General features: G+C 41.6%; 1 protein-coding gene across 1 annotated transcript; it reads right to left on the minus strand.

The window, feature by feature from the left end:
* Nucleotides 1-5,515: 5,515 nt before the first annotated feature.
* LOC308336261 (uncharacterized protein) lies at nt 5,516-25,703 on the minus strand. Its single transcript, XM_080793573.1, has 3 exons — nt 25,444-25,703; nt 21,981-22,077; nt 5,516-7,487 (listed from the first exon to the last, which is right to left on the minus strand). The coding sequence occupies exons 2-3, from the start codon at nt 22,048-22,050 to the stop codon at nt 6,310-6,312; spliced, it is 1,248 nt and encodes a 415-aa protein (XP_080649699.1). The 5' UTR covers nt 22,051-22,077; nt 25,444-25,703; the 3' UTR covers nt 5,516-6,309.

A 25,703-nucleotide genomic window follows, 5' to 3' on the forward strand; every position in this document is an offset into this window, starting at 1 on the left:
TTTACAGTATGTTTATTTGTACAAAATAAGTAAATATAGAAAATATGGATAAATGCGGTTCACTGGAGTGCATCGCCTTTACAAATTATGGCTTTTACATGTATCCATTTAGTTATATTATTATTATTTATTTATTTTCCACAGTAGCCTAATTGTGTGTTGTAGCTAGAGCATCGTTTAAATGCTTAATGTGTAGTTTGAATGTGTAAAATGTTTCGTTTTGTTTTTCCAATGGATTCAGTTTACTATTCTGATTAATTGAAAAGGGTGGACCTGTTGTAAACAAGTGTAATGCTTTATCAGTGTGTCGTCCACAGCTAACATCCAACAGGAGAGCCAAACACAGAGTAGAGATCGAGGGACGTGATGCAGTCTGTCAGACTGTCTGTGAATGTATAGAACAAACCTTTGTCTTTGTGGAGCTTGCGCTTGCAGTTGCACGACAGTCTGTGTAAAGACTGACAGACTGGCTCGTTGTGAAAACGGGAGGAATTTCCAGTTTTCCAGACGAATTACAAAGACAGTTTGCTTTGTATGCTAATCCTATTGCTTGGCTGGTTTCAAGTACAGTCGAGACTATAGAAAACCCAGACCTTATACCCACTTTGGAGGCGTTATTGTCTCCACCAGGCCAAAGGCATGGGGAGAGACTAGAGTATGTTTTGCACTCCGTCCGTGTGTGTGTCCATCTGTGTGTGCGTCCATCCGTCTGTTACCAGGTAAACTCCGGCACCGTTAACCTGGTCGATGCCAAACTCTGCACGCACATTCTCTGGATGCCCGTTATAGCGCCACCAGGAGGCCAACTTTTGAAAAACATTTTCTTTGCTATTACTCCTCCAGATTGTCCAAATCGTTACACACTCTCTCTATAGTCATGTGTTCACGACGGATCTGTCCAATATTTCATATCCCATCCCAATTGGCCAACATTGGCTTTCAAAGTTTGCAGGATTGGTCCGATTTGAACAAAAAGCCTCAAATCATGAATGCAGCATGCAATTTACGTGAGATATTTCACAGACTTTCCTACTAGGCTGAGGAATATATCCCACCCTTTTCACATTGGCCTGTTATAGCAACACCAACAGGTGCATTTTTGCAAAACACATTTTTGGAACAAAATGCCTCAAATCATCCAATTGCCATCAAAGGCAAGCCCCTCTCGGAACCCCCAGGTTGAGCTCTTTTCATCGTTCACCCGTAGGGTCCCTCTGCAGTTCGTAAGCACCCAATAGAATGCAGCTGTACATACGATCCGTTCAGGCCGTGCTGGTGGTCGTGAGATGTTTCAAAGATGCATAACGCTGCTATAGCAGAATTTTTATTTGGAGCAGTATTTCCGTTTAGGCTGCTCTGAAATTATATCTTCCTCCCTTCCTTGACTTCCTTATCGACTTCCCATTGTACCGCCTCCCGCACCGACACTGGCTAGCTGTGACAGAGCAGATCAGAGGCAGGAACGTAGGGAAGCGCAGCTAGCCAGTGTCGGTGTGGGAGGCGGTAGAATGGGAAGTCAATAAGGAAGTCAAGGAAGGAAGAGAGAATTTCAGAACAGCTAAAACAGGAAAAAAAGGCATCTGCTCCAAATGAAAATTCTTCCACGTTTCCGTTGTCTCCTATAGCAGAGTTATGCTTCTTTGAAACATCTCACGACCACGTTTACCGGGGCTCCACCGGGCGCGTCAGCGTCGCGTCTCCGTCACCGTCACAGAATGTTCCCTTTTTAATCAGTGAAGGGAGGCTCCACAGCCCACGTTGCGTCGCGTCTCCGTCACCATTAAAATTGCCCCGGTTCGTTTTTTGACGCACGCGACGGAGACGCAACGCGCCCGGTGGAGCCCTGTCGTTAAGCGGAGCGCAGCACAGCCTGAACGGATCGTATGTACAGCTGCGTTCTATTGGGTGCTTACGAACTGCTGAGGGACCCTACGGGTGAACAATGAAAGGAGCTCAACCGGGGTGGTCCCGAGAGGGGCTAATCAAAGGCGTGAGAACAAATGGCACCCTTTTCACATTGCCCTAATATAGCACCACCAGGAGGCCACAACCTGACCTGGAGACCTGTTCCCCGAGGGGCACTTTTTCTAGTGTGTTTTCTACCAGGAAAAACAATATCGATGAAGGTAGGTTTATAAACTGAGAACACTGATGACAAGTGATAAATACAAATTGACATGTAAAGTAACAAATAAAATCACACACATGTGAAGTGAGGGGCACTCTCATATAGTAAGTCATCATACATCATCTCATTCCAGCCAATCACAATTTGCGTCCTCACCTACGTCTTCAATGTTTGTTTTTACACAAACACTCAAAGCTGACCATTCATTTAGCCCCTTTCGGGAATCTCGTTTTTTTTTTTAGAGGTGCTAGCCCCTCCTATATACCACCAGATACAGCAACGTGCAGCTAATCAATCGTGGTGCGGGAGGCGGGACATGGGATGTGAGGAAGAGTGCATTTTCAGAGAAGCACAGTCTCCGATTGATACTTTATGAATCTTTGAAACATCTCAACACTCAAGGAACGCTAGATGTGTCCGTGACCAGACAGTGGTACAGTTGCATCCTATGGAGTGGATTAACTTTCAAGGGACCCTAAGGTACCGCCATCCAAAATACAGAATATGTGACCGAGGGTCCCGAAAGGGGACATCCATTGTCATTCAATCTTTGCGTTTACACAAACCCTCAAAGCTGACCATACCCATGTAAAGTGACAGGCGGGCTTATCATAAATCATGTTATTCTGGCCAATGACAATTTGCATCCTCACTTCAATGTTTGTGTTTATACCACCCCACACTTCACACCCGTGTAGGGGTGCTCTTATATCATCAAACATCACCATACACATGTCATTAATGTTTACACAATTTTGTGTTGCACAAACCCTCAAAAGTTGTCATAGGGGCCCGACGGCCTTTACTGCATGTCTGTCTCCCCCCCCCCCCCCCCATCTCTCTCCCCATTTCCTGTCAGCCTACTGTCTGTCCCTCCATAAAAATATATAAAATAAAGGCGAAAGCCACAAAAATAAAACATTTTAAAAGTTGTCATATGTGATATGATGATAAGAGCGCGGTCCTCAATTCACACAAGTGTTTCTGAGGGAACTTTGTCTTACACAAGGATTAAATTCCCACTTGACATGAATGGAGAATTTACGCCATGTGTCTGATCAAGTCGGCTTAGTCTTATTTTTGAGGGGTGCCAGCCCATCTTATATAGAAGTTTAATGTTTGGGTGTAGTTCAATGTTTGTTTTAAAAAAGCCATTGACAATGACAAATTGACAAATGAATGCTTGTTAAACATTAAATTGTTATTGTTACTTGCACAAGCATAGTGCACAAGTACTGTGATCGGATGAGTATGTGGGTCTGTCCTCAGTGGTCCATAATTGGCTGTTGATGGTGACGTAATTAAGATGTTTCAATGTTATTATTATTACTTGCGCAAGCAGAGCAAACAAGTACTGTAATCGGCTGGGTATGTCAGTGTTGTCCGTCGGCCAATCAGGGACCACCATTCTTGATGTATGTATGTAGGCCTATGTGTGTATGTATGTATTTACTGTATGTATACCTCAACTTTTCCTGGGCTGTGTGTGCTCCAGTTCCTGTCGATTTGATCCAATGAAAGCCAATGAAACTGGTCAGATGACCAATGATATCCAATTAAATCAACAGTAAGTGGAGCACACACAGCCCAGGAAAAGTGTGGATAAGTTTGTTGGGGTAAGATAGTGGTCCCTTATTGGCTGTTGATGGTGACGTAACTAAGGTAGGTTTCAAGGTTGGTATAAGGTCAATAACGGGTCTAAAGGATTTAGAACAGCAGTTGTAATAGACATTAGGTAGTAGCAGTACTTGCCCACTCTGCGCAAGCTGGCACCTCGACAGAGTGCATTTCTTGTTATTATTTTTTGAGGGGCGCAAGACCATCCTATGCCCAGCTTTGTGTGTTTGTGTGTACCGCATAGCGATGATTTGATTGGCTGAGCAATGTACGTATCGAGAATAAAAAGTGAGGACAGAAAATAGAGATGCAGGGGCACGGTGGCAGTCGGTAGTGCTGTCGCCTCACAGCTAGAAGGTCCTGGGTTCGATTCCCGCTGGGGACGCTGTGGGAGCATGTTCTCTCCTCCGCGTCATCAGTGCCAATACCCGAGAAGGGGTAAGGGAAGGTGATGGGTAGTGACGTCGCCATCACAAGACAATGAGAGGCAGTCTCGCTGGACTCTTGAAGTTGAATGCGTTGCTATGACAACTTGTAAACTCTTTAACAGTCTTTGCTGTAGTAACGAGGTCACGCTATCTGAAGGGTTTGATAAGGATGCAGCTGCATAGCAGACTTAATCAAAAACATTGTCCTGGAGAGAAAAGGCAGTATTAAAGTGCTGACAGTGTGGCGACAGAGATATATCAAAAATGATTTTGGAGCCAAACATACAGTAGACAAAGACAAAGCAAGACAAAACAACAAACAATAGTTTGCAACTGTATTCATTGATTGCCCGAGTCCAGTGGTGGGAGTTCTGCTCTAGTTTTGGTGAACATTAAACTAGTTTCATGTTGTGGGGGGCACTGGGGCCACGCATTAAAAGTAAATAAATCAGCAAAACTAGCATAATTTGTATTGTTGACCTTAATTGAATGCGTCCAATCTTTAGCAGAAAATGAGTTAAAACTCATTGGTTCTTCTACATTGGCAAGGTGTAGAAACGTATTTCCTGAAGCCTCGTTCATTCACACATGTAATAGTTTTACTAGATTTAATTTTAGATTTAGGCACAATTTTACTGAGATTAGATTAAAAGGTATTTCGCTAGAAGGAAAAAAAGATGTTGGTAATTTTACCATCTACTCAGGCTTATGTAAACACCCCAGACAGTTTAAGTTGCTCGATTCATTATGTAGTTATTTGATATTCATGTTAGCTGCCTCACCCCCTTCCTATACAAATCCATTGAAACGTCAAACTCCATTTTAACCGTGATAAATTAATCCAAAGCAATTACTGTTACTGTTTATTTTTAAGAATCGTTTTGGAAAGAATGTCTTATTAAAAATAAATTAAAACAGTTAGAATAAGATTTAGCCATACATTTCACTGAGGTTAGGATTAAGATTGGCCATACTTTTATTGAGATTAGGTTTAAGGTTAGGTTTAGTTCTTGTTTTACGTTCAACTATTTCTTAATTGCATGGTCTTATTTCTCTCAACTTCAGTCTGTTTATATGACTTATTATGCATATTGTCTTAATTGCTTTCCTGCTTGGCCACCATTATCACTGCTTGCAACTATTTGTATATTAAAATGTTCTACTTCTAACTACTAGTCCAAGTAAATTGAAGCATAAGTAAGCCTTGCTGAGCCACGAGGCCCATAGGGCATGCGCCTATCTCCCCTTTCTGTAGCATGAGGCAGCTTGATCACCTCGATATATTAAATAAAATAATGTTGTTCATAATGAAGTGATGAACAACATGTTTAGAAAAGGAGGAAATGACAGCTAAAATAAAGCAAATCCCACAGCAACCAGAAGTACTGAATTACTGGATGGCCAAACAGCTTTGTGGGAATACAAAATGCAGATTGCATTTCCCCAGCAGTGGACAAGTCCACTGACGCCAGTGATAATGGTCAGTTGGTGGTGACGCCAGTGATAATGGTCAGTTGGTGGTGTTTGTGAGGTATTATGATGATACCAGTTATAATGGCCAGTTGGTGGTGTTTGTGAGGTATTATGTTGAGGGTATGAGGCAAAGGGGGAGTTTATTGAGTATTAATTTAGTGTTTGAGTGGTGCAACCACTCCTATAGACAGCTATGTGTGTCACTCCCTGTGTCCGAGCACGAAAATAGCGGGTTTTTTCAGTTCCAAGTATTTTGTAGTTATTTCGTGATATATCATTGATGGAATTTCATACAATATATCGATATAGGGCCTATCGTATCGTATCGCGAGGTACCCATATCGTCCCAACCCCTAGTGGACATATGACCAAAAGTCACACCTGTGTGAAGTGAGGGGCGCTAATATATTAAAGTCTGACTCATGTTGATTAGGTGATGTACATTAAATGCCATTAACAATAAAGAGACAATATGACGTAATGAGGGACAATGACGTACATTTTCCCTTCATTGTCTATTAAGTTTTTAAAACAAACATTGAACTAAAAACAAACATTAATCCTGTATATAGGAGGGGCTAGCGCCCCTCAAAAATACAATACAAGACAAGTCTATCCAACTCCATGACAACATACAGCTGTTTATCCTCCCAGTGAGGCCATTTATAGTGGACATTTGTGTGTCTTCAGGTGACATTTCTCACGGAACCTCTTGTCACAACGTTTACAGTGGAAAGGTTTTTCTCCAGTGTGGATACGATGGTGACACTTGAGAGCACCTGCCACACGGAAACTCTTGTCACAGTATTTACAGCAGAAAGGTCTTTCTCCTGTGTGGATACGCTGGTGTCTCTTCACGTCAGTTAACCCTTTGAAGCTCTTGTCACAGTATTTACAACTATAAGGTTTTTCTCCCGTGTGGACACGCTGGTGCACCTTCAGCTTAGATGACGTACTGAATCTCTTGTCACACTGTGTGCAGTGGAAAGGTTTCTCTCCAGTGTGTGATAGACGGTGTGTCTTCAGCTGATGTAAATAATAGAAACTCTTGCCACAATGTTCGCATTGGAAATGTTTCTCTCCAGTGTGGACAAGCTGGTGTGCCTTCAATTGAGCGGACTGATTGAAACTCTTGTCACAATGTTCACAGTGGAAAGGTTTTCCTCCAGTGTGGACAAGCTGGTGTGCCTTCAGATCATACGACCGAAAGAAACTCTTGTCACAATTTGTACATTTGAAAGGTTTTTCCCCATTATTATGGATCAACGCGTGCCTCATGAGGTTAGTTGACCGATTGAAACTCTTCTCACAGTGTGAACAGCGGAATGGCTTTTCTCCAGTGTGGACAAACATGTGTCCCTTCAAATGACCTGGCCGATTGAAACTCTTGTCACACAGTTTACAGGGGAAAGGTTTTACTGTCTCCCCACAATCATCTTCGGTGTCAGATTCAGAACAGCGTGAAGAGAGCTGCTCATCACTAGTCGATTGTTGTGATGCAACCCAGTAGTTTATATAAGCTTGTGTTTTCATGTGTTCAGTCGAGGTGCTGGCTAAAGGCTCTGTGTCTCTGTTTTCTTCATCATCATCATCATCATCATCATCATCCTCATCATCATCTCCTCCTCCTGCTCCTCCTTCACTAGTCCACGTTGAGGCTTCAGCCTCCCCTGTAGTTTCTAGTAGCTCCTCGTGTTCCTTTTTAATATGTGAAGGAGGCTCTGGTTTGTCCTGGAGCAGACTGGAGCTCCTCTCATGTTGTGGAGGTTGTTTGTCCTTGACCAGACTGGAGCTCCTCTCCTGATGTTGTTCAGGGGGAAACAGGGAGGGGTGCAGGGAGTCTAGAAAAGATACAATGAGAGAAAAATAAATACAGGGCTTGACATTAAGGCTTATCCGCTTGTCCGGGACAAGTATTAAATCTTCCCGGACAAGTGCATTAAAATTTTACTTGTCCGTTGTACAAGTGACTCTTGATTTCACTTTTTCTGTGACGCTCATACCAGTGTTGATTTTGTGGACTAAGACTAAGACTAAAATGTTTGTCAACAAAGCTTTTTCCAGGACGAAGACAAACTAAAGAATAAATAAAAAGTATCCTATGAAGACGAACATGAAGACTAAATGTAATGGACATGTTAGTCAACAAATCAGACGAGACGAAAATGTTAGGGCGGGACGAATGGAAAAGAGATCCAATCAGAACGACCCTCATCGCGTTAGTTTAGGTTGATCCACCCGGTGCCAGGATGTTGCATGCAGGAAAACAGCATGGTTGGTTACACAAACAAACACAACAAGTCGATAACTCTATGGAGGGAAAACTAGCAGGATAAACGTTTGCTTACCGGTAGTTTGCAGAACGTTTCGTTACATTATATTACGATTATTTTATTTCCTTTATTTGTTTAGTTGCACCGTTTTGGTTTTATTTCACTCGACTCGCCAGTGCAGCGCGGCGCTCCGCAGTTCGCACCCGGTCCATGTACTGTATGTACATTAACCGTCAGAAAGTCTTTGACAACAGTGAACAGAAATCATGTCTGTTTTATCGGAGCCTTTGGGACGCAAACGAAGAGTTGACGTCTGGTCAAATTTCAGGCCAGGACGGACAAGACCACTTGTGTAACGTGTGACGGTAAACTCAAAGGGAAGAACACAACCTCAAGCGACATTTGGAGACTACTCCATCCAATACTATGTTGTTGTTTAATCGGATAAACTACCGTGAACTACTCTAAACTATTCAATTGTCCTCAAATTGAAACAAACTGTATTACAAAGTATTCACGTTTGAAGAAATGTACCATCATAGTGGATGTTGTTATGACGGGACAAAGTGGTGCGTGTGTGTGTGTGTGTGTGTGTGTGTGTGTGTGTGTTTGTGCGTGTGTGTATGTCAGAGAGAGATGTGAGGGGATTAGGTGAGAGAGAAAAACACAACTTGATTACTTCCTTTATTCACTATCACAGATAAAGAAACAGAAGACCTCTGCTCACTGTGCTCAACCACTACCTCAGTCTGCTGACAAAGATGATGAGCCAAGTGGAAGTTCTAGTACATCACAAGGTTCAGCAGAACATCTCTACAGCTTTTCTCAGTGCTTCCAAGTACAAATGTGACTAAAGAACAAAGGACCAAGGTGGATGCCATAGCCAAATGGATTGGACGCTCAGAGTACTCTGATGGTGTAGCCTCAGCAGACAGTGTTATAGTCGGATGCTCACCATTTCTTTTGAGAATAAGAGAATTGCACTTTTTGACAGTAGAATGTTCAGAATTATGTGGTTCTATTTTTCAAGAACATTGTACTTTTGGCTTGAATGAATGTCATACAACAGTATGAGTTAGGGCTGCACGATTTTGCCTAAAAGAAAAACCTCGATTTCGATTTACAATTTTCTCAGTAAAAGAAATACATTGTCTCAAAATATGTTTTTTTTTTTTGCAAACAAATGTGAATTTTCCTATTGGAATAAATTCCAAACCTTAAGGATCCCTGGCTAATAAGACAAATATGCCTTAAAACATTATCATTGCCCTCTATGAATATTTTTTTTATTTTAAAAACACCAATATTTTATTTCTTTCATAAAGAGAGAATATTTCAATCAATAGGGACTGCTCCCATCGCAGGTTGATGATATGTCCATGTGTGGCCCAGCCCTAGTTCCAAGACTGTATGCTCCACATCTGAGACATGCTAACGCTGCTTTCAGGTTTTCTCTCTGCGCGGCAGAGGGAGGAGGAAGTAACTACGGTAGCCCGGCAGCAGGCGAGTGCGAGAGAGATTTACCGTAAATACCCTAGTTAAAGGGAAAAACGATTTTCGATTAACTTTTTTTGTAATCGTCCAAATCCAAAAATCGTGATTTAGATTAAAATTTGATTAATCGTGCAGCCCTAGTATGACTCATACTGTATCTGCAGTATGCACTTTTAGTCATACTATTGCACTAGTCATACTATTGCACTTTTCAGGGAGAGCAGGGCAGACCATGATACGATCATGGACATGTACTTTTGTTACTAAAAACGAAATGAGACCGGTTTCATATCAAAACTAAATCTGTGTTTGTAGACTAAGACTAAAAGACTAAGACTAGACTAAGACTTAATTGTTTTGATATTTCGTCGACTAAGACTAGACTAACAAAAAATAATTTCAGAAGACTAAATGGGACTAAAGACTTTAATGTGTCTTATTCAAAAGACTAAGACTAAATCAAAATATTCTGAAAAAAACAACACTGGCTCATACCAGCCAACAATATTGTCTGTTATTATTGTCTGGCTTTCCTAATCATCACCTTTCCAATACTGTTAATAGCCCTAGAATGTCTGTAATGTAACATGTCTGTAACATGTCTGTCATGTCATGTATTCCAAATACACAGCCATATATCAGTCCTATCAGAGCAGTTAGCAGACTGACCACATCAGCATGTAAACTTGTAGCACTGCGTGTATACTCGCCTAGTAATTAATTCTTAAGACTTTGAGTCAGATATTGTCCTCTAGTTTCATATCCATGTGAAAGTTCTGGCAGAAAACATATAAAATATTGCCACTTTTACATGAGGAAAAGCTAGACTGAAAATATAAAAACTTCCATTGGGAACAGTCGATGTTTGGGAAGCACAAACATTATGGCGCACACAATTGACAGTGTGTTGCGATTGGTGTTGGGCAATTGATCACAAAACCTGTTTTTTGTGCCCCATACATTTGTGCTTCCTAAAGTTTTGATATGTTCGGTCCTGCACTCATTCCGGGCCCCTCACCAGAGAGAATGTAGTCCGTGTGCAGCTTGTGGAAAAGAGGAGATATTTGACTAAATACACATTTTCTGTCAGAACTTTCAAATTAATATAAAACTAGTCCCTAAAACGACTCAAAGGAATTAATTTTTGGGTGCTACAAGTTTAAATGCAGACGAGGTCAGTCTGGTAACCGTGCACAGATAGGACTTAGTTGATTTAAAATGTTGACCAATTTGTGTGCTCATGCTCCGGACAAGTGACTTTTGTGCCCTTACAAGTGAATGGGAAATGTACTTGTCCGAAGGACAAGTGCCTCAAAAATGTAATGTCTAGCCCTGCATATTAGGCATACCATATTCTGAATTACCAAAAAGAGGACACATGCGTGCGTGCATGTGCGCATGCATGTGCACATGCACGTGCACATGCATGTCGTGGATGTGCATGTGTTGTGTGTGCGCGATTCTGTTTGAATTACATTTATTTGTCAAAAAAGTTTGGCTCCTAAATTTGATCAAATATGCTCTATATTAGTTATGTATTTATTTAAAGCAGTGGCTCTCAAAGGTGTGATCCAGGGACCCTCATGGTTCCTTGAGGGGGCTGATCTACATCCACACGTGAGCTTGCCAATGAGGCCAATGCAGGCTGAAAGTCCACCTCTCAGTGTTTTTCCACTACGAACCATTGAACGTGCATTGTAATACACATTGGTCTGAATGGTCTGTGAGCGTATAGCGATACATATACAGGCGATACGTGTAAAACCCCGGACATTTGAAGGAATTTATAAACCCCCCTCACTTCATACGGGTGTGATTTTTATAATTCAAAGTTATTGTCATTGGGTGTATTCATTGTTTTTATGATGCCTCTATGAAATAATATGTTGTGTACGCAGTACATACGCATGGCTCTGTGTATTTAACCCATTGCCTAGGAAACCAGTAAGACGCCTGAGGGTGAGATGTGCACTGGCCATATATGGAGCGTATCTCGAGTGTACAGGGTGCGATAGGTCAGATCAAGAATATGGAATGTCAGAACAGGTCAGCTCCATATATGGAGATATAAGGGTGGCAGCGGGGGCAGTGTATTGAATGTACAGGGTTTGATGAGGGCCCAGGTAGGCAGTAAGGGTGAAATCCATCGGGTGAAATGGATTTCGCCCTCCCTCGGGCCAGGCCTTCATTTTCGGGCCTGTTGAGAACTCTAGTTTGAACTCTAGTTCTGGCCAGACGACGGTGCCGCTCGACGGCAGTCTCCTCTGTGAGAGCGTGGAGGTCGTACTGCTGGGGCAGATCGGCATGTGATTAACTTTTACCAATAAATCACAATGACCTGATGCCACGATGACCTGGGCACCTGGGGGCTTACCTGGGGTACCAGGGGGCTGATGTAACGTGATGTCACGATGACCTGGGGGCTTGCCTGGGGGTGAGCGACGGGGATTTGAGTTGGGTGACGTGACAGAGTGACATGGATTGTGAGTTAGGTGTCAAAAAACGCAAGGTTTCGTAGTAACTGTGACCTCCGCTCGCAATAAAGAATGGATTACATTATCATTCTCTTAAATCAGTAACATGTGGGTTATAACGATATATCAAATAGTATGACTGTCATACAATGTCAGTTTATAGTCATTTTTTGTATTCTTTATTAATGTAATGTAGATTTGCCTTGAACTTGCGTTTCTAATGTATTTGTTAACGGAAGTAGCTAATACAGGTGATTTCCGGTAAATTACCATATCGTGTCCTGGTAGAGGCTCACTAGCCCAGAGCATGTTTGCACCTCCGTGAGAGGGATGTTTGTAAGCAGCGTGGTGTCGCTGGAAAGGTATGTTGTCTCAATGTCCAGTCAACACAAGTTTTATGTCTTTGAGTTATGCGTTATGTTTCAACATGAGTTTAATTGATGGATTGTTTTGTGTTACAGTTGTTTACTATACTGCACGCATTCCCTTCACTGCACTATGCTGCCAGTGAGGTACGGTAATTCCAAATGTGTTTGAAGAAGTTGGTCTAATAAACTATACCAGTAAAGAGAACTACCGACTTGATCGTTATTGAGTGATGGGAGTGACAAATATTGTTTCATTCGAAGGCAATAAATGGCTAGAGCGTATGAAGTCGCTCAGCCAGCCAGCAATGTCCACGGCTGCAACAATAATGCTCAGGAAGTGTGCCCGTTGCCAGCCAACTATGAAAAATATCATTGGCTGGAGTACTGTCAATCAAGAGATGCTGTGTTCTGTAAAACCATGCAGACACTTCTTGAAGCATATTGGTACAGGCCGTGACAATTACCAGGTCAGTAATAGACATACAAATGCACAAAGCAGACTGCTTGGATACAGAGAGAGCCACAACTCGGACGGCAGCGGGACAATAAGTGACCAGATTTGACAAATTTCAGCTTTTCACCAGAGGAGGAAAAACTTTTTTTTTTTTTTTTTTCAAAATGGGTTTATAGCACAGGCATACTACTAGCGCATGTCTGAAATAAATGGCAGAGCTGAAATGTAATGTAATGTAATGAAATAAATGCTTAAACATGTAGCTAGGTGTAATGTAAGGGCCGATTCATACTGCTATTTTAGAGCGGCTCTTCGGTGCTACTGAAAAATTCTGACGAGCCAAAATCATTTCGGCACTACAGCGCCGAAACAGCGGTAAAATAGGAGTATGAATCGGCCCTTAGAGACCACATAAGTGAACCTCTCAAGCCTGTTTACTCAACTCGCTGTTTTCTGCAAGACATTACTCTATAAGCCATATCTCTAAAACTGGTGGGTGAAACTGAACAACCAATGTCAATTTGAAGCTATGGTTCCCTGACATGAAAAAACAATTTTTAAAAAAATAATCCAATGGCAGTCCCTCAGTCAAATGTACTCACATATTGTAAACCAGTTAAACAGACAGGGTCAACAGAGTTTATGTAGAGCGAAACTGGGAGCACATTAAAGTGGTACTAGATGTTTTGTGCAAAGCAGGTTATCAAGACACCCCACTGCGTGGTCACAGGACCACAGAAGGAAATAACAGGCAATTTCTTGGAATTTTGATATGCTAAAATAAAGCAATAATCCACGAGAGGTCTCAGGTTACCGGGTACCTTCCCCAGTACAGCTAGGCTGCAGGATGATACAAAGTGATTGAAGGTGTGGATTATCGGTGAAATGTACAACGGTCACGTGACGGTAACCAGCCAATCAGAATCAAGTATTGGGACTAACCATTTTAGAACCAAAATATAATCCACAGATACAAACTCGCCTTTATGAGCTAAATACCCCCACTCTTTGGAACGCCCTGCCCCTCATGCTAAAAAATGCTGAGTCAGTAGACTCTTTTAAGAGACAGTTAAAGACACATTTATTCCGTATTTATTTTCCCATGTAGCTCTTACCCGATTTATTTTTACATACCTATGTTTTTGTGATTCTGCCTCTATAGTTTACCATTTCACATGCCTACATTTGCAGTTTTTGCTTCGTTTATTCTTCGTTACATTTTTTATTGTCCTTTAACTTTTTTGTGCTATGTTTTTCCTGTTTGTTTTTAACTTGTTGATTGCTTGGTTCCGTGTTCTGTTCAGCACCTTGTGACTTTGTCTTGAAAGGTGCTTTTACAAATAAAATGTACTTACTTACTTACTAAATAAAAATGCCACAATGTTACGCCCAGTCTGCTCAGACATACAACATTAGCTACTCGAATCAGCTGCTTCCCTTCTTCAGTAAATCTACGTGTTTTGGATAAATCTGGCCGAGCACCAAAACCGCAGATCTATCCGTTTCTTTCAATCGCTTTTAACTCCAATTCCTTGTCCCAAATGGCATTTCTGTTGTTTATTCCAAGGCAGATAGCCGAGTGCCAACGCTGCGATCCTTGCGATGATGGTTTTTCTGCTCTCATCGGGAGACCGGAAGTGATATGGACCACACACGCACACGCACACACACACACACACACACACACACAAAATTCTCGCAAGCTGCATTTAATAGCCAATTACTGACAAACTGTACATGGGATCAATGTGTATTGTTTTTTCCTCCTAAAAGTAGACATTCTGGGCTTTCATTCAGTGTGTAGTATGTATATGATAATAATTTATTTATGTTTATTTTTATATCTGCCTGTCAATGTCTGTGACCTTTATAACTCGCTATGATGATAACTTCATGATTATGATGATTATGCGCGCCTCGCCTAATCTATCTCACATATCTGCTCATTGTCTCAATCGCAGTAACAGGGGGGGCAACAAAAGTCTTGATCTGTGTAGGCTACATTCCACCGATCGTTTCAGAACCATAGTGTAACGGTGAGACGCGTTACTGGATCGGTGAGGTTAGTCGTTGACATGTCTGCACATGTCTAAGCACTGAAGCACGTAGGAGCAATCAGCGATGAAAAAAAAGCTTCGTCGACGGTATCGAGAGAGATGCTAAGCCCGGCTGTGATATCGACAAAATGACAACTCGATGGAACACAACGGTTTAGGATGAGGACATGTGTATTCGTTATACATACAACCGGGTCCCAGACGCCTCCATTGCGGTATTATCACTGCAATTATAATGAATAAAAAGGTTACAATCACACAACCGATAGTGACGGCTGCATTTGGCTGGCGAAACGCTATGGTGATCTCCAACGAAAGACATGTAGCGGGCCGCTTGATCATGGCGGTCCCTCGATAATGTGATTCGTTTCGTGCATCTGTCCATGACTCCATGTGTGTTGCAAACGTTATGCAATGCCGATCGTTGAGGATTATTCTTATTCGCCGTGGGATTTTATAGCTTATATACGGGCTGCGGGCAAATCGATGCTTACGGCTGTGTTCTATCTATTTCCGAGAATGAGAGAGGTGCAAGGCACTTTGCAATGGGGGGGGCACTGCGAATGCGATCCGACACGGAGAGACCCTCCCCCACAATTCTCCCTCGGGAGAAACCATGTAGAAACGGGAGGGGAGGAGGAATCGAGTGTTACTATTCTATTCACACACACTAGAGCATGGGCACGTCCATTTTAGATCCCCTGACATCTGCGTTGGTCTATGCCGGGCAGGCCGCCTCCAACGCCTGTTTTCAGGAGGGGGGGGGCTTTTTTCTCCCGGATCACATACCGGATCTTTGTAGAGCCGATTCGTGTCACTTTATATGTTGTCCGGGCGCATAGAAAGATGAACTAAAGTATTCAATAAAACAGCTATAAAAGCGTATAGATACGTCTTCAGCACACCGTGATCGATAAACATATGACGTATAGATACTGGTTCAGCAATTGATGTGTTAAGCACCTTGGTAAGGAATGCCTCTTCCAGACTGTGGTCAAATGTACATGCCACTTCCGAAATGGTCACTTCTCTGCTGTCCTCATCAACAACAACAATATCTGGTGTAGGGCATTATTTTCATTATTTTGCATGACATTGCATTGTAAACTTGGATGTTATGTACTCAACATGTTCTTTCCATTCCCCTGCAATATAAAATCTATGCCATAGGTAGTTGTATGACTCATGTAGGTCATACACACGTATGGGCTGTGAGTTGATGGTGAACTCAGGGCTTTTGTCAGCCTTAAGCTTCGTTCACACCTACGAAGCTAGAAAAAAAAAGCAAAGCTAAAATGATTTCGACGCAGCTTCTTTTTTTTTTAGATAGTGGGCGTGTACAAGATAGCTGTCAGTCAAGCGGCCTGGACTGGCTTTGAAACGAGAAAGAAAACAGGCAAAGCAAAGCTGTCCGAGCAGACGCGCATTTTAAAGTCTAAAATGTAAAATAGCGACTGTAGAGGAGAAATAATTATATATTTAGTAACCTATTTATGGATGAATAAATAATATAATCTTGGTAAACATGCTTGTAAATAACCGAACGAGAACACGGACCGGATCTCCTCGATCCTCCCTTTTTTACCCCGGCTGGAAGTGTTCATCTTGGGGGGGGGGGGACCTCTCCTCTCCCCCGGGCCACGAGCGAAACCCTGCGGGCATTTTTTTTAAATAGCGGATCTGTATGTAATGTTAATGTTGATTTAGCAAGAGCATACCGTATTTATGGAAAGAAATACAATTGTATATATCCAGCAGCAGCTTCTAGCTTCCTTGGTCTGAACGAGGCACTAGACTTATACCAGCGGTTGCCACCACTACGCCTCTGGTAGAGAACAGCACACTTAGTGCGTTTTGCCTCTAGACCGGACAGGTCTCGAAATCTATCTGTTCTAGCGAACATTTTTTTAATAACACTATCTTCCCGAGAGGCTAACTGTACGTCGTCCGCATTACCCTGGACAGGGTTTGAGAACAGCACATCGGGTGGGCCCTGTCACACAACCACTTAATCCACCCATTGATGGTAAGAGCAAAGTCAATGGCACTCCATGGACTGTTTTAATCACACACACACACACACACACACACACACACACACACACACACACACACACACACACACACACACACGTATTTACTATTTATTTCATAAAGGTAACATAATTAAAATTAAAGGCATTTGAAATTAAATAAAAATGTTACTTTTCAGGATTCTAATTTAAAAAACATCAAAATCACAACCGTGTGAACTGAGTGGTGCAACTCCCCTCTCTCCCCCCTCCTCTCCTCTCTCTCTCTCTCTCTCTCTCATTAGCAGGCAACAGTGCAGCTCTAATACTATCTCTCTCTCTGTTTCTGGCACAACAGCGCCCCTACTGGTACTCATAGTCATATACTGGTGCTCATGGCTCATTCAGGTTTTCCAAATAAAGAAATAGCAACAATAGCTATTTTAGCTATGACAGTAATATGCAATGTGTGTGCAATATTCAGTGTGGAAATATAGTGGCCCTCTGGAGTGAGTGTGGAAATATAGTGGCCCTCTAGAGTGAGTGTGGAAATATAGTGGCCCTCTGGAGTGAGTGTGGAAATAGTGGACCTCTGGAGTGAGTGTGGAAATATAGTGGCCCTCTGGAGTGAGTGTGGAAATATAGTGGCCCTCTAGAGTGAGTGTGGAAATATAGTGGCCCTCTGGAGTGAGTGTGGAAATATAGTGGCCCTCTAGAGTGAGTGTGGAAATATAGTGGCCCTCTGGAGTGAGTGTGGAAATATAGTGGACCTCTGTAGTGAGTGTGGAAATATAGTGGCCCTCTGGAGTGAGTGTGGAAATATAGTGGCCCTCTGGAGTGAGTGTGGAAATATAGTGGACCTCTGGAGTGAGTGTGGAAATATAGTGGCCCTCTGGAGTGAGTGTGGAAATATAGTGGCCCTCTGGAGTGAGTGTGGAAATATAGTGGCCTTCTGGAGTGAGTGTGGAAATATAGTGGCCCTCTGGAGTGAGTGTGGAAATATAGTGGCCCTCCGGAGTGAGTGTGGAAATATAGTGGCCCTCCGGAGTGAGTGTGGAACTATAGTGGCCCTCTGGAGTGAGTGTGGAAATATAGTGGCCCTCTGGAGTGAGTGTGGAAATATAGTGGCCCTCTCCACCATCAACAACGTTGACCAACCCTTTTTTAACGGACGAAAACTAAATGTAAAACTAAGCTATGATGACTAAAACCTAAGCTATGATGACTAAAACTAAGACTAGATATATTTTGTCAACAAATAAAAAGTAGACTAAAATGTTTGCAAGGGGCAGTATAAGTAAAAGTAATTTTACACTTGGTTGCATGCTGAAAATAGCAGATCTACAAGCTCACAACGTGCCGCGCTGCGTCGCATTGTGAGCTTGTATTTCAGCAAGTGTAAAATCAGCCATTACAATGTCATTTACATTTTAGTTGATAAAATCAACTGCAGATTTAGTCGACTAAAACTAAATTAAAACTATTCAAAAGACTATGACTAAAACCAAAATCAACACTGCATGCGACGTCTTCCTTGGCATACACAGGTCCGTGTCAATATGCCGACGGTCCATTGGTCCGATCGACAACCTACCTCAAACCCTCACCCTAACCCTAACCTCCCCCGGGGCAGACACCTAAACCTAACCACCCACCCTCTCCCGACCCCCAGCGCACCTCGGACCAATGCTCCTTCGGAGCAATGGTCCGTCGGATCATAGGGTGCTTCCTGGCATACACGACATGGTGTGGCCAGTCACCACACTACCGATGACATCCTGCACCTTTGAAAGACAGTTTTCCACCACAAACCGCATCAAAACATGTCCATGGCAGGGCTCCAGACTAACTCTTTTCACCAATGTTCCCAATTTTTGGGACGGAAACGTCCCAAAATACACTTTGAACCGTAAAAATAAAATAAAAAAATAAAACTAATAACATCACTCAGATTGAAATGAATAACTGTATTCCTATTGTAATACAATACATTCACTACATTATTTGTTGGGCTTCATGTTTCTTCTGTAGATCAGAGAAAATACACTGATTTAGTCAAAATGCTCCCAGATGAAAAATAGGTCCAGGACTCGATGGGCTTTGTAATTAAAGGGACACTTCACCCTTTTTGCAAAAAAATATATGTTAATGACGTTTAGAAGCTTTAGATCACTTTTCTGGGGGTATTTATGTGTGTAATATGTGTTTTTAGATATTTTAGATTGTAGCAGTGAGCCTGTTGTCTCTGATGTCATGGACACTGGTCTCACTACCTTCCTGGACTACAATTCCCATGATTCTTTGGTGCACTGCTCCTCCTTGTGGATAGGGGGGAGAGCTGTCTTACTGAGACAACATGTAGTCCAGGAAGGAAGTGAGCCCAGTGTCCATGACATCAGAGACAACAGGCTCACTGCTACAATCTAAAATATCTAAAACCACATATTACACACATAAAGACCCCCAGGAGTGTGTTCTAAAGCTTCTAAACCTCATTAACATATATTTTTTTGCAAAAAGGGTGAAGTGTCCCTTTAATGAATCTCAATTAATCAAATTGTAATCGCATATCAATATTCGCCTGAGAACAGTGATATTTATTTTCTATGAATCAATGAATAGTGAATACATAAGCTTATAAAAAGGTTGGTGGTAGGCCGCTACTTGACTAAGACCAACAGATAAACAACCGGTCTTGTTTAAAACATCTTCTTTAGTGCAGCAACGCAGGTATAGTCTATATGAATACTCAATGTGCTTTGCATGGGTGGCATGAGAAAACAAATAAAAACGAATGTATTAGGGGGGACACTAAGACAAAGGAATAAAATCAGTAAAAACCGTGTAATGAGAGTTTTGGGGAGTGTCCTTCCACAGGGTTGGGGCAGCAATTGCCCCGAATGAGATAAATTGAAGTCCCAAATGGATATCTTAAGGGCTACACACACCGTCTGCGAACGCCGCGCGTCAAAACAGCCGCCTCCGTTATTTTCAATGAACCTATCGCACACCGGTGGCGTTCCGACGCGCGTTCACGCCTCGCCTGGCGCTCCGATACGCCGCCGTTCTATTTTCCAGGCGTTGCCGCGTGCCACGTCGCTGCACACCCGGTGTGTGATGGGCTTTTTTGCGTGTGCATATACTGTATACAGGTCTTTAGAATCAAAACCACAGGGTGCCTTGGACGTGTATAGGTACCTTTAGGTCATTTTTTATCGATATCAAAACAAAAAAGGTTTTAAATACTTAACTTTATGCACAATGAATTGAGAATATATGAAATTTCACTTTTTGAATTATATTAGGGAAAACAATGAACTTCTACACAATGTTCTAATTCATTGAGATGGTATGCACCCACGTGCGGTTGTTACCCAATTTGGGCGGAAAACCCCTTTTGGTGTTTTAAACATTATGTTATAATTTAGCTATTGAAAAATAGCAGATCTACAAGCTCACAGAGCGAGCTTGTAGGTCTGCTATTTTTGAAAAGTCGTGAAAATATTTATTTCAGAAAACTGGAGGATTTAGAAGATTTTATTTATTTATTTTGAGGTCAGGCCTAAATGGGTTAAAGGCTCATTTATAGTCTGGATCTTCGGTGGTGAGCTGACCACCGGAGCTGAAATAACGTTGAGCGGTGGTGAATAAAAACAGAGAGAAGGGCTGGGGTGGTGGCGGTGGTTTGCTCTTCACCGCGGCTCGTGACGTCATGTTGTAGTTCGGTGATCACCTCACCACCGAAAATCCAGGCCATGAATGAGCCTTAAGCCACCGGGTTATGTGAGGGTTGAGGGCTGCTTGCATCTGCTTTCACACCACCCAGACCAAGCGCTACATAGTGATTGAACAATGTTGATAAAACTAAGATATATATATATAACATTTTCATTATAATACTGCTGGGTTGAACACACCGTCACAACCTAAAAGTTTGAAATCCCCTGAGGCGTCCCGGCAGCAGGGCTCCAGCGTGCGACCTATTAAGTCGCATATGCTACTTAATTTCTTAATGTGCGTTAAATTTGAACGAGGTCGCACCGGTGCTACTTATTGCTTTCACTCCCAGCCTCAACCATGAAGCACGGGCGTTAGCGCGATAATAAAATATTACTTTATTCTCCCACATTCCGTCGAGTCTCGCCTCCTTCCTCTCTTTCTCGCTCCGTCTCTCTCTGCCTGTCTGTCTGCACGCGTGAGTCCAATAGCGGCGGCGCGCTCACACTGATCAAGCCCGGAAAAAAAAGAAATAAAGATTTCAGCATCAGCTGTACATAAGTTTCCCTGGAGCGCACACTTAGCAGCACACATTTTACAACTGGGATGATGATGCTGTGCATTGCTGTCGCTGAATCCACGGAGACAGCAGACACAGAACATATGGGGGACTGACTGCGCCTCGTCCCCGGCCCCAAACACGGTAAACTCGTTGAAAAATAGCTTCCAATAGCGTGTTATTTTGCGTCGAGTAGCGCTGTGTGCAGGCTACATACATGATCGCCTCGAACAAAATACATCTCCCACGTGAAACCTGGTATATTAATACCGCGCTGCGGGGCTATACAAAAAAAAGTTGGTGCTAACTAATTTGTGGTGGCGCTACCAACTGAAAAGGTAGGTGGCACCAGTGCTACCTGTGGAAAAGTTAGTCTGAAGCCCTGCCCGGCAGTAGATATTAGTGGATGTAAACACCCAGAGGGAGCCAAAGGGAGAGTGTGCTGTTACAGAACACCCCAGCATCATAATATAGGGGAAGATAGAGGGGGGAAAAAGGCCAAAATATTAATATAATAATATAAATATTTATATATACAGTATATTTAAAAAAATGTGGCTTAAAACTTGTCTATATGACCTTTAACTGGCCACGTATGTGCATGTCGGACTAACGTGTGCCCCTCCGTATTCAGTCAAGTTGGCTCTGTGTGTAGTGCAAAAGGCCATACAATGAGAAACAATCATCCTTCCAGACTATGGAAGTGCATACCTGAATTCTAAATAAAAGATTCTACTGTCCTGGCAGATTTAATGGGTTTCTCATTAGTATCACATTTAATTTTGTCTTATTCCACACTGTTGAAGCACAATAATTAGTATATAATAATATATATATATATATATAATATATAATAATAGTGCAGCTAGCAACTGTTGCATCATGTGACAATGAACACCTTCAAGCTGGACAAGAGAGAGACTTACTGAGGTCTGGCTGGTCTTCAGGTACCTCCTGTTTAATTGAAACAGGTGCGTCTGGGTCTGGAGAGTTCATCTGCACCTGCTGTCTGGTCTCCAGAGTCTGGAAAGAAACAATTACAATCCCATAGTTCAGGGTTAATTACAAAGACTCTAAAGACATATTCATACTCCAGATTTAGGTGATGAGGTCACCATCACAGAAAACTATGACATGATGTCACTGAGCGGCGGTGACCACTGAAAAGGTGGCCACCTCTTCACCTAAATCTAACCTAAAAGTATGCTGTTAGAGAGAGACATAACTTCAACAATAACAGACTACTGATAAGGGAGGAGTATATAGCTTCTTCCCCATGCACAACTTGCAGCGGACAATAATGTTCATCTCGTCTTTATCGTGGACATACTCAAAATAATGTAAGTTTTGAATATAACGCTTTGTTGTGCTGGTGTCTCTGTCTCCTCCATGTTTAGTTTGTTTAGTCTCTAAAGACACACTATAGTTTGTTGTTCTGCGTCCCGGACGGTTTAACCCTCTAGCACCCAGAGTTGCTTTTTAGCAACAAATTTAATTTAATTAATTACTAAATTATTATTATTTTTTTCTGTTCTTTTTTCACCTAAACATCATCAGTGATGTTCATTGCAATGCCATTTCAATGCCATTGGTCATGATATTTGCATATAAACACCCCCCACAGAGGCTGAAATTCACACAAATAAAAAATGTCTGGACTCTGTGCGATTTTGAACATTTTTTAACCTAAGACTTTTGACCTTTACCCTAATAAAAGTAGGTAAAATAATTGTAATATATGTTTTTTTGTGATCATTAGAATGTCTAGAACATGTTTTATTCATTATTGTGAAAGATATCCCCCAAATGTAAATTATTAATTTATTATATTATTATATAATTATTATAAAATTTTCATCAAACTTTATTTTTTTATTTTTTTTAACATATTTTTTAGTGTCAGTCCTAGTAGTACAAAGTAGTAGTAAGGTTGAAATCAATTTTTTGCAAGTAGAAATTAATGCGGGTGTTAGAGGGTTAAGGCCCGCCCTTCTGCATCCGATACTTCACACATACGTACAGACAAGAGCGCATCGTTCCGTATCCGCTCTAGAGTCTAGATCTAGAGCGGATCAGCAGCCTGCAAAGCCACTCGACCCCAACCCAGTCTACCATTATAAATAAACACTCAACCCCACAGTTCCACCAAGGCTCGTGAAAATAGTAATGTTACTTTTGGAAAAAAGTAAATGTAATATTATCACTCAAAATGTGAAAGTAACTAGTTACTTTACTAGTTACTGGAGAAAAGTACTGTCAGGTGAAAAGAAGCAGCTTGGACTCCTCATGCATAGAAGGAAGCATGAGGTCAGTCCACTGCCCCCCCAGGTTGGCAGAGGAAGTGTTACATTAGATAATTGACACTGGGTGAAAAAATGGGTTACAAGATTGTGGGAAAATACATAAAAATAAAAAAGCAGGGGGCATCCGCACAGCTGGTGCTCCGAGGGTTTAATTAGGCATTGGTCTGTTATAGAGCGGAGCGGTCATTATCCAGAAATAACAGACCACTGAATTCAGCGATTGACTAATCAGAATCAAGCATTCAACCAAGCCATGTAATAAGCAATTATACTTAATACAATGTAAGCCAGGCCCTTATTCACTTCAATATCCTTGGCAGTCTTTAATATGGTGTGGGAAAGTAGTTGCTTAATGTAATTATCTCTCTGATTGAAGATATTATCTCTTTAAAAAGGTAGGCCTATGTATAATTTATATTTTAATTATTATAGTAGTATTTTAGTTTATTTTGGTCATAAAATTAACATTAAATGTATTGATTTGATCTTGTTTTTTTCCTCACAACTTATGGACAAGACCAAAAAGTTTTAGGCTGATCCCGCCTAACCTTTTTCACATCAAAAGCAAACTTAGAAAAATAAGAAGAAAAACAAGAGGAGGAGACAGAAAACAAAGGGAAACTACATAAAGTGTCCCTCGGGGCACAGGTCTCCACCAGGGCAGGTCAGGTTGTTGCCTCCTGGTGGCACTATAATAGGCCAATGTGAAAAGGGTGGGATATAATTCCTCAGCCTAGTAGGGAAGTCTGTGAAAGATTTCACGTAAATTGCACACTGCGTTCATGATTTGAGGCATTTTGTTCCAAAAATGTGTTTTGCAAAGATCCACCTGTTGGTGGCGCTATAACAGGCCAATGCAAAAAGGGTGGGATATATTCATCAGCCTAGTAGGAAAGTGTGTGAAAGATGTCATGTGAATTGCACGCTGCATTCATGATTTGAGTTGTTTGATTTTTTTTTGTTCAAAACGGACCAATCCTGCAAACTTTGAAAACCAATGTTAGCATTTAGGATGGAATATGAAATGTCGGACAGATGCGTCTTGAACACTATAGAGATAGTGTGTAACGATTTGCAGGGTTTTTGGACAGAATCTGGAGGAGTAGTATCAAATAATTCGTTTTTCAAAAGTCGGCCTCCTGGTGGTGCTATAACGTTTTAGAAAATTTGGGGCAGAGGTTCATCGTTGGCATGTTAGTTAGTTAGTTTAATTTATTGTCCACATGTGGAAATTCGTCTTCGGTCTCAAGTTACAGTAAAAAACAAACAACAACAGCAACAACACTTAACACAATTATTTTCTCATTTTTTACTTTTTACTTTTTAACGAAGTACCTCTTTGTAGATAGAGCCTAATTGTTGCTGTCTCTTCCCAATTATTTTTGAGGCTAGGTTTACTATTTGCTGCAGCTTGCTTCTTCCTTTTACATTTTGCCATACCACATTGCCATGTTAAAAGTCAAGATTCCCCATCAGGTTTGTATAGACTGTTTCCATAATATGCTTGCTCACTCTAAAGGAGTTGAGCTTGCGTAGTAGGTGGAGGAGTTGGTTACAAGTTTTAAAAATCTGGTCAGTATTTTCACTGAAATTTAGTTTGCTGTCAATATATGTGCCTAAGTATTTAAAGGTGTCTACTACCTCCACTATTTGTCCACCAATTGTAATGGACTGCACAGATTCCTTTTCATGAATGACAAATTATTTTGTTTTTGTCACATTGATCCCTAAGGAGCTTTTTAAAAACATTACTCTCTCCCCATGCCTTTGGCCTGGTGGAGACAAAACTGAAGAAAAGACAAGACAGAGGCAAAGGATAGCCTATAAGTAAAATGTGATCACTCTGAATTGCACAGGACAGGAGGAAACGTTTGAGTAAACGTTATTATACGATTATAGCGTGCCTTTGTCATGATTTGTGCAAATGGTATGCTGCCTACTAGTAGGCTACTACTAATAATAATAATGAAAACATTGTGTTATTTTCCTTCAGGTTTACGAATACTGAAATGCCCCTTTTCTTTCAGGCCAGCACTCCCAACTTACATTCTCATTGTATATAAACAAAACAAAACAAAAAACATACCTGCTTGTAGAAAAAACACACTGCTACGCCTCCAAAGTGTGAGTACTTGTCTTGAACCTAGTTTAGCATTCGCGTTAGCATACAAAACAAACCGTCTTTGAACTCTGTGTGTAAATTAAATTCCTCCCGTTTTCACAACGAGCCAGTCTGTCACTCTCTGCACAGACAATCTCAGACAGAGCAAGTTACACAAAGAAAGGATTGTTTCATAGAGTTAGATATAATCGGGTTTTTTTCACTACAGCAGACTTCTCTGTAGC

The sequence above is a fragment of the Protomyctophum bolini genome (assembly GCF_963924005.1).
Source record: "Protomyctophum bolini genome assembly, chromosome: 21".
In the NCBI taxonomy this organism is placed as follows: Eukaryota; Metazoa; Chordata; class Actinopteri; order Myctophiformes; family Myctophidae; genus Protomyctophum; species Protomyctophum bolini.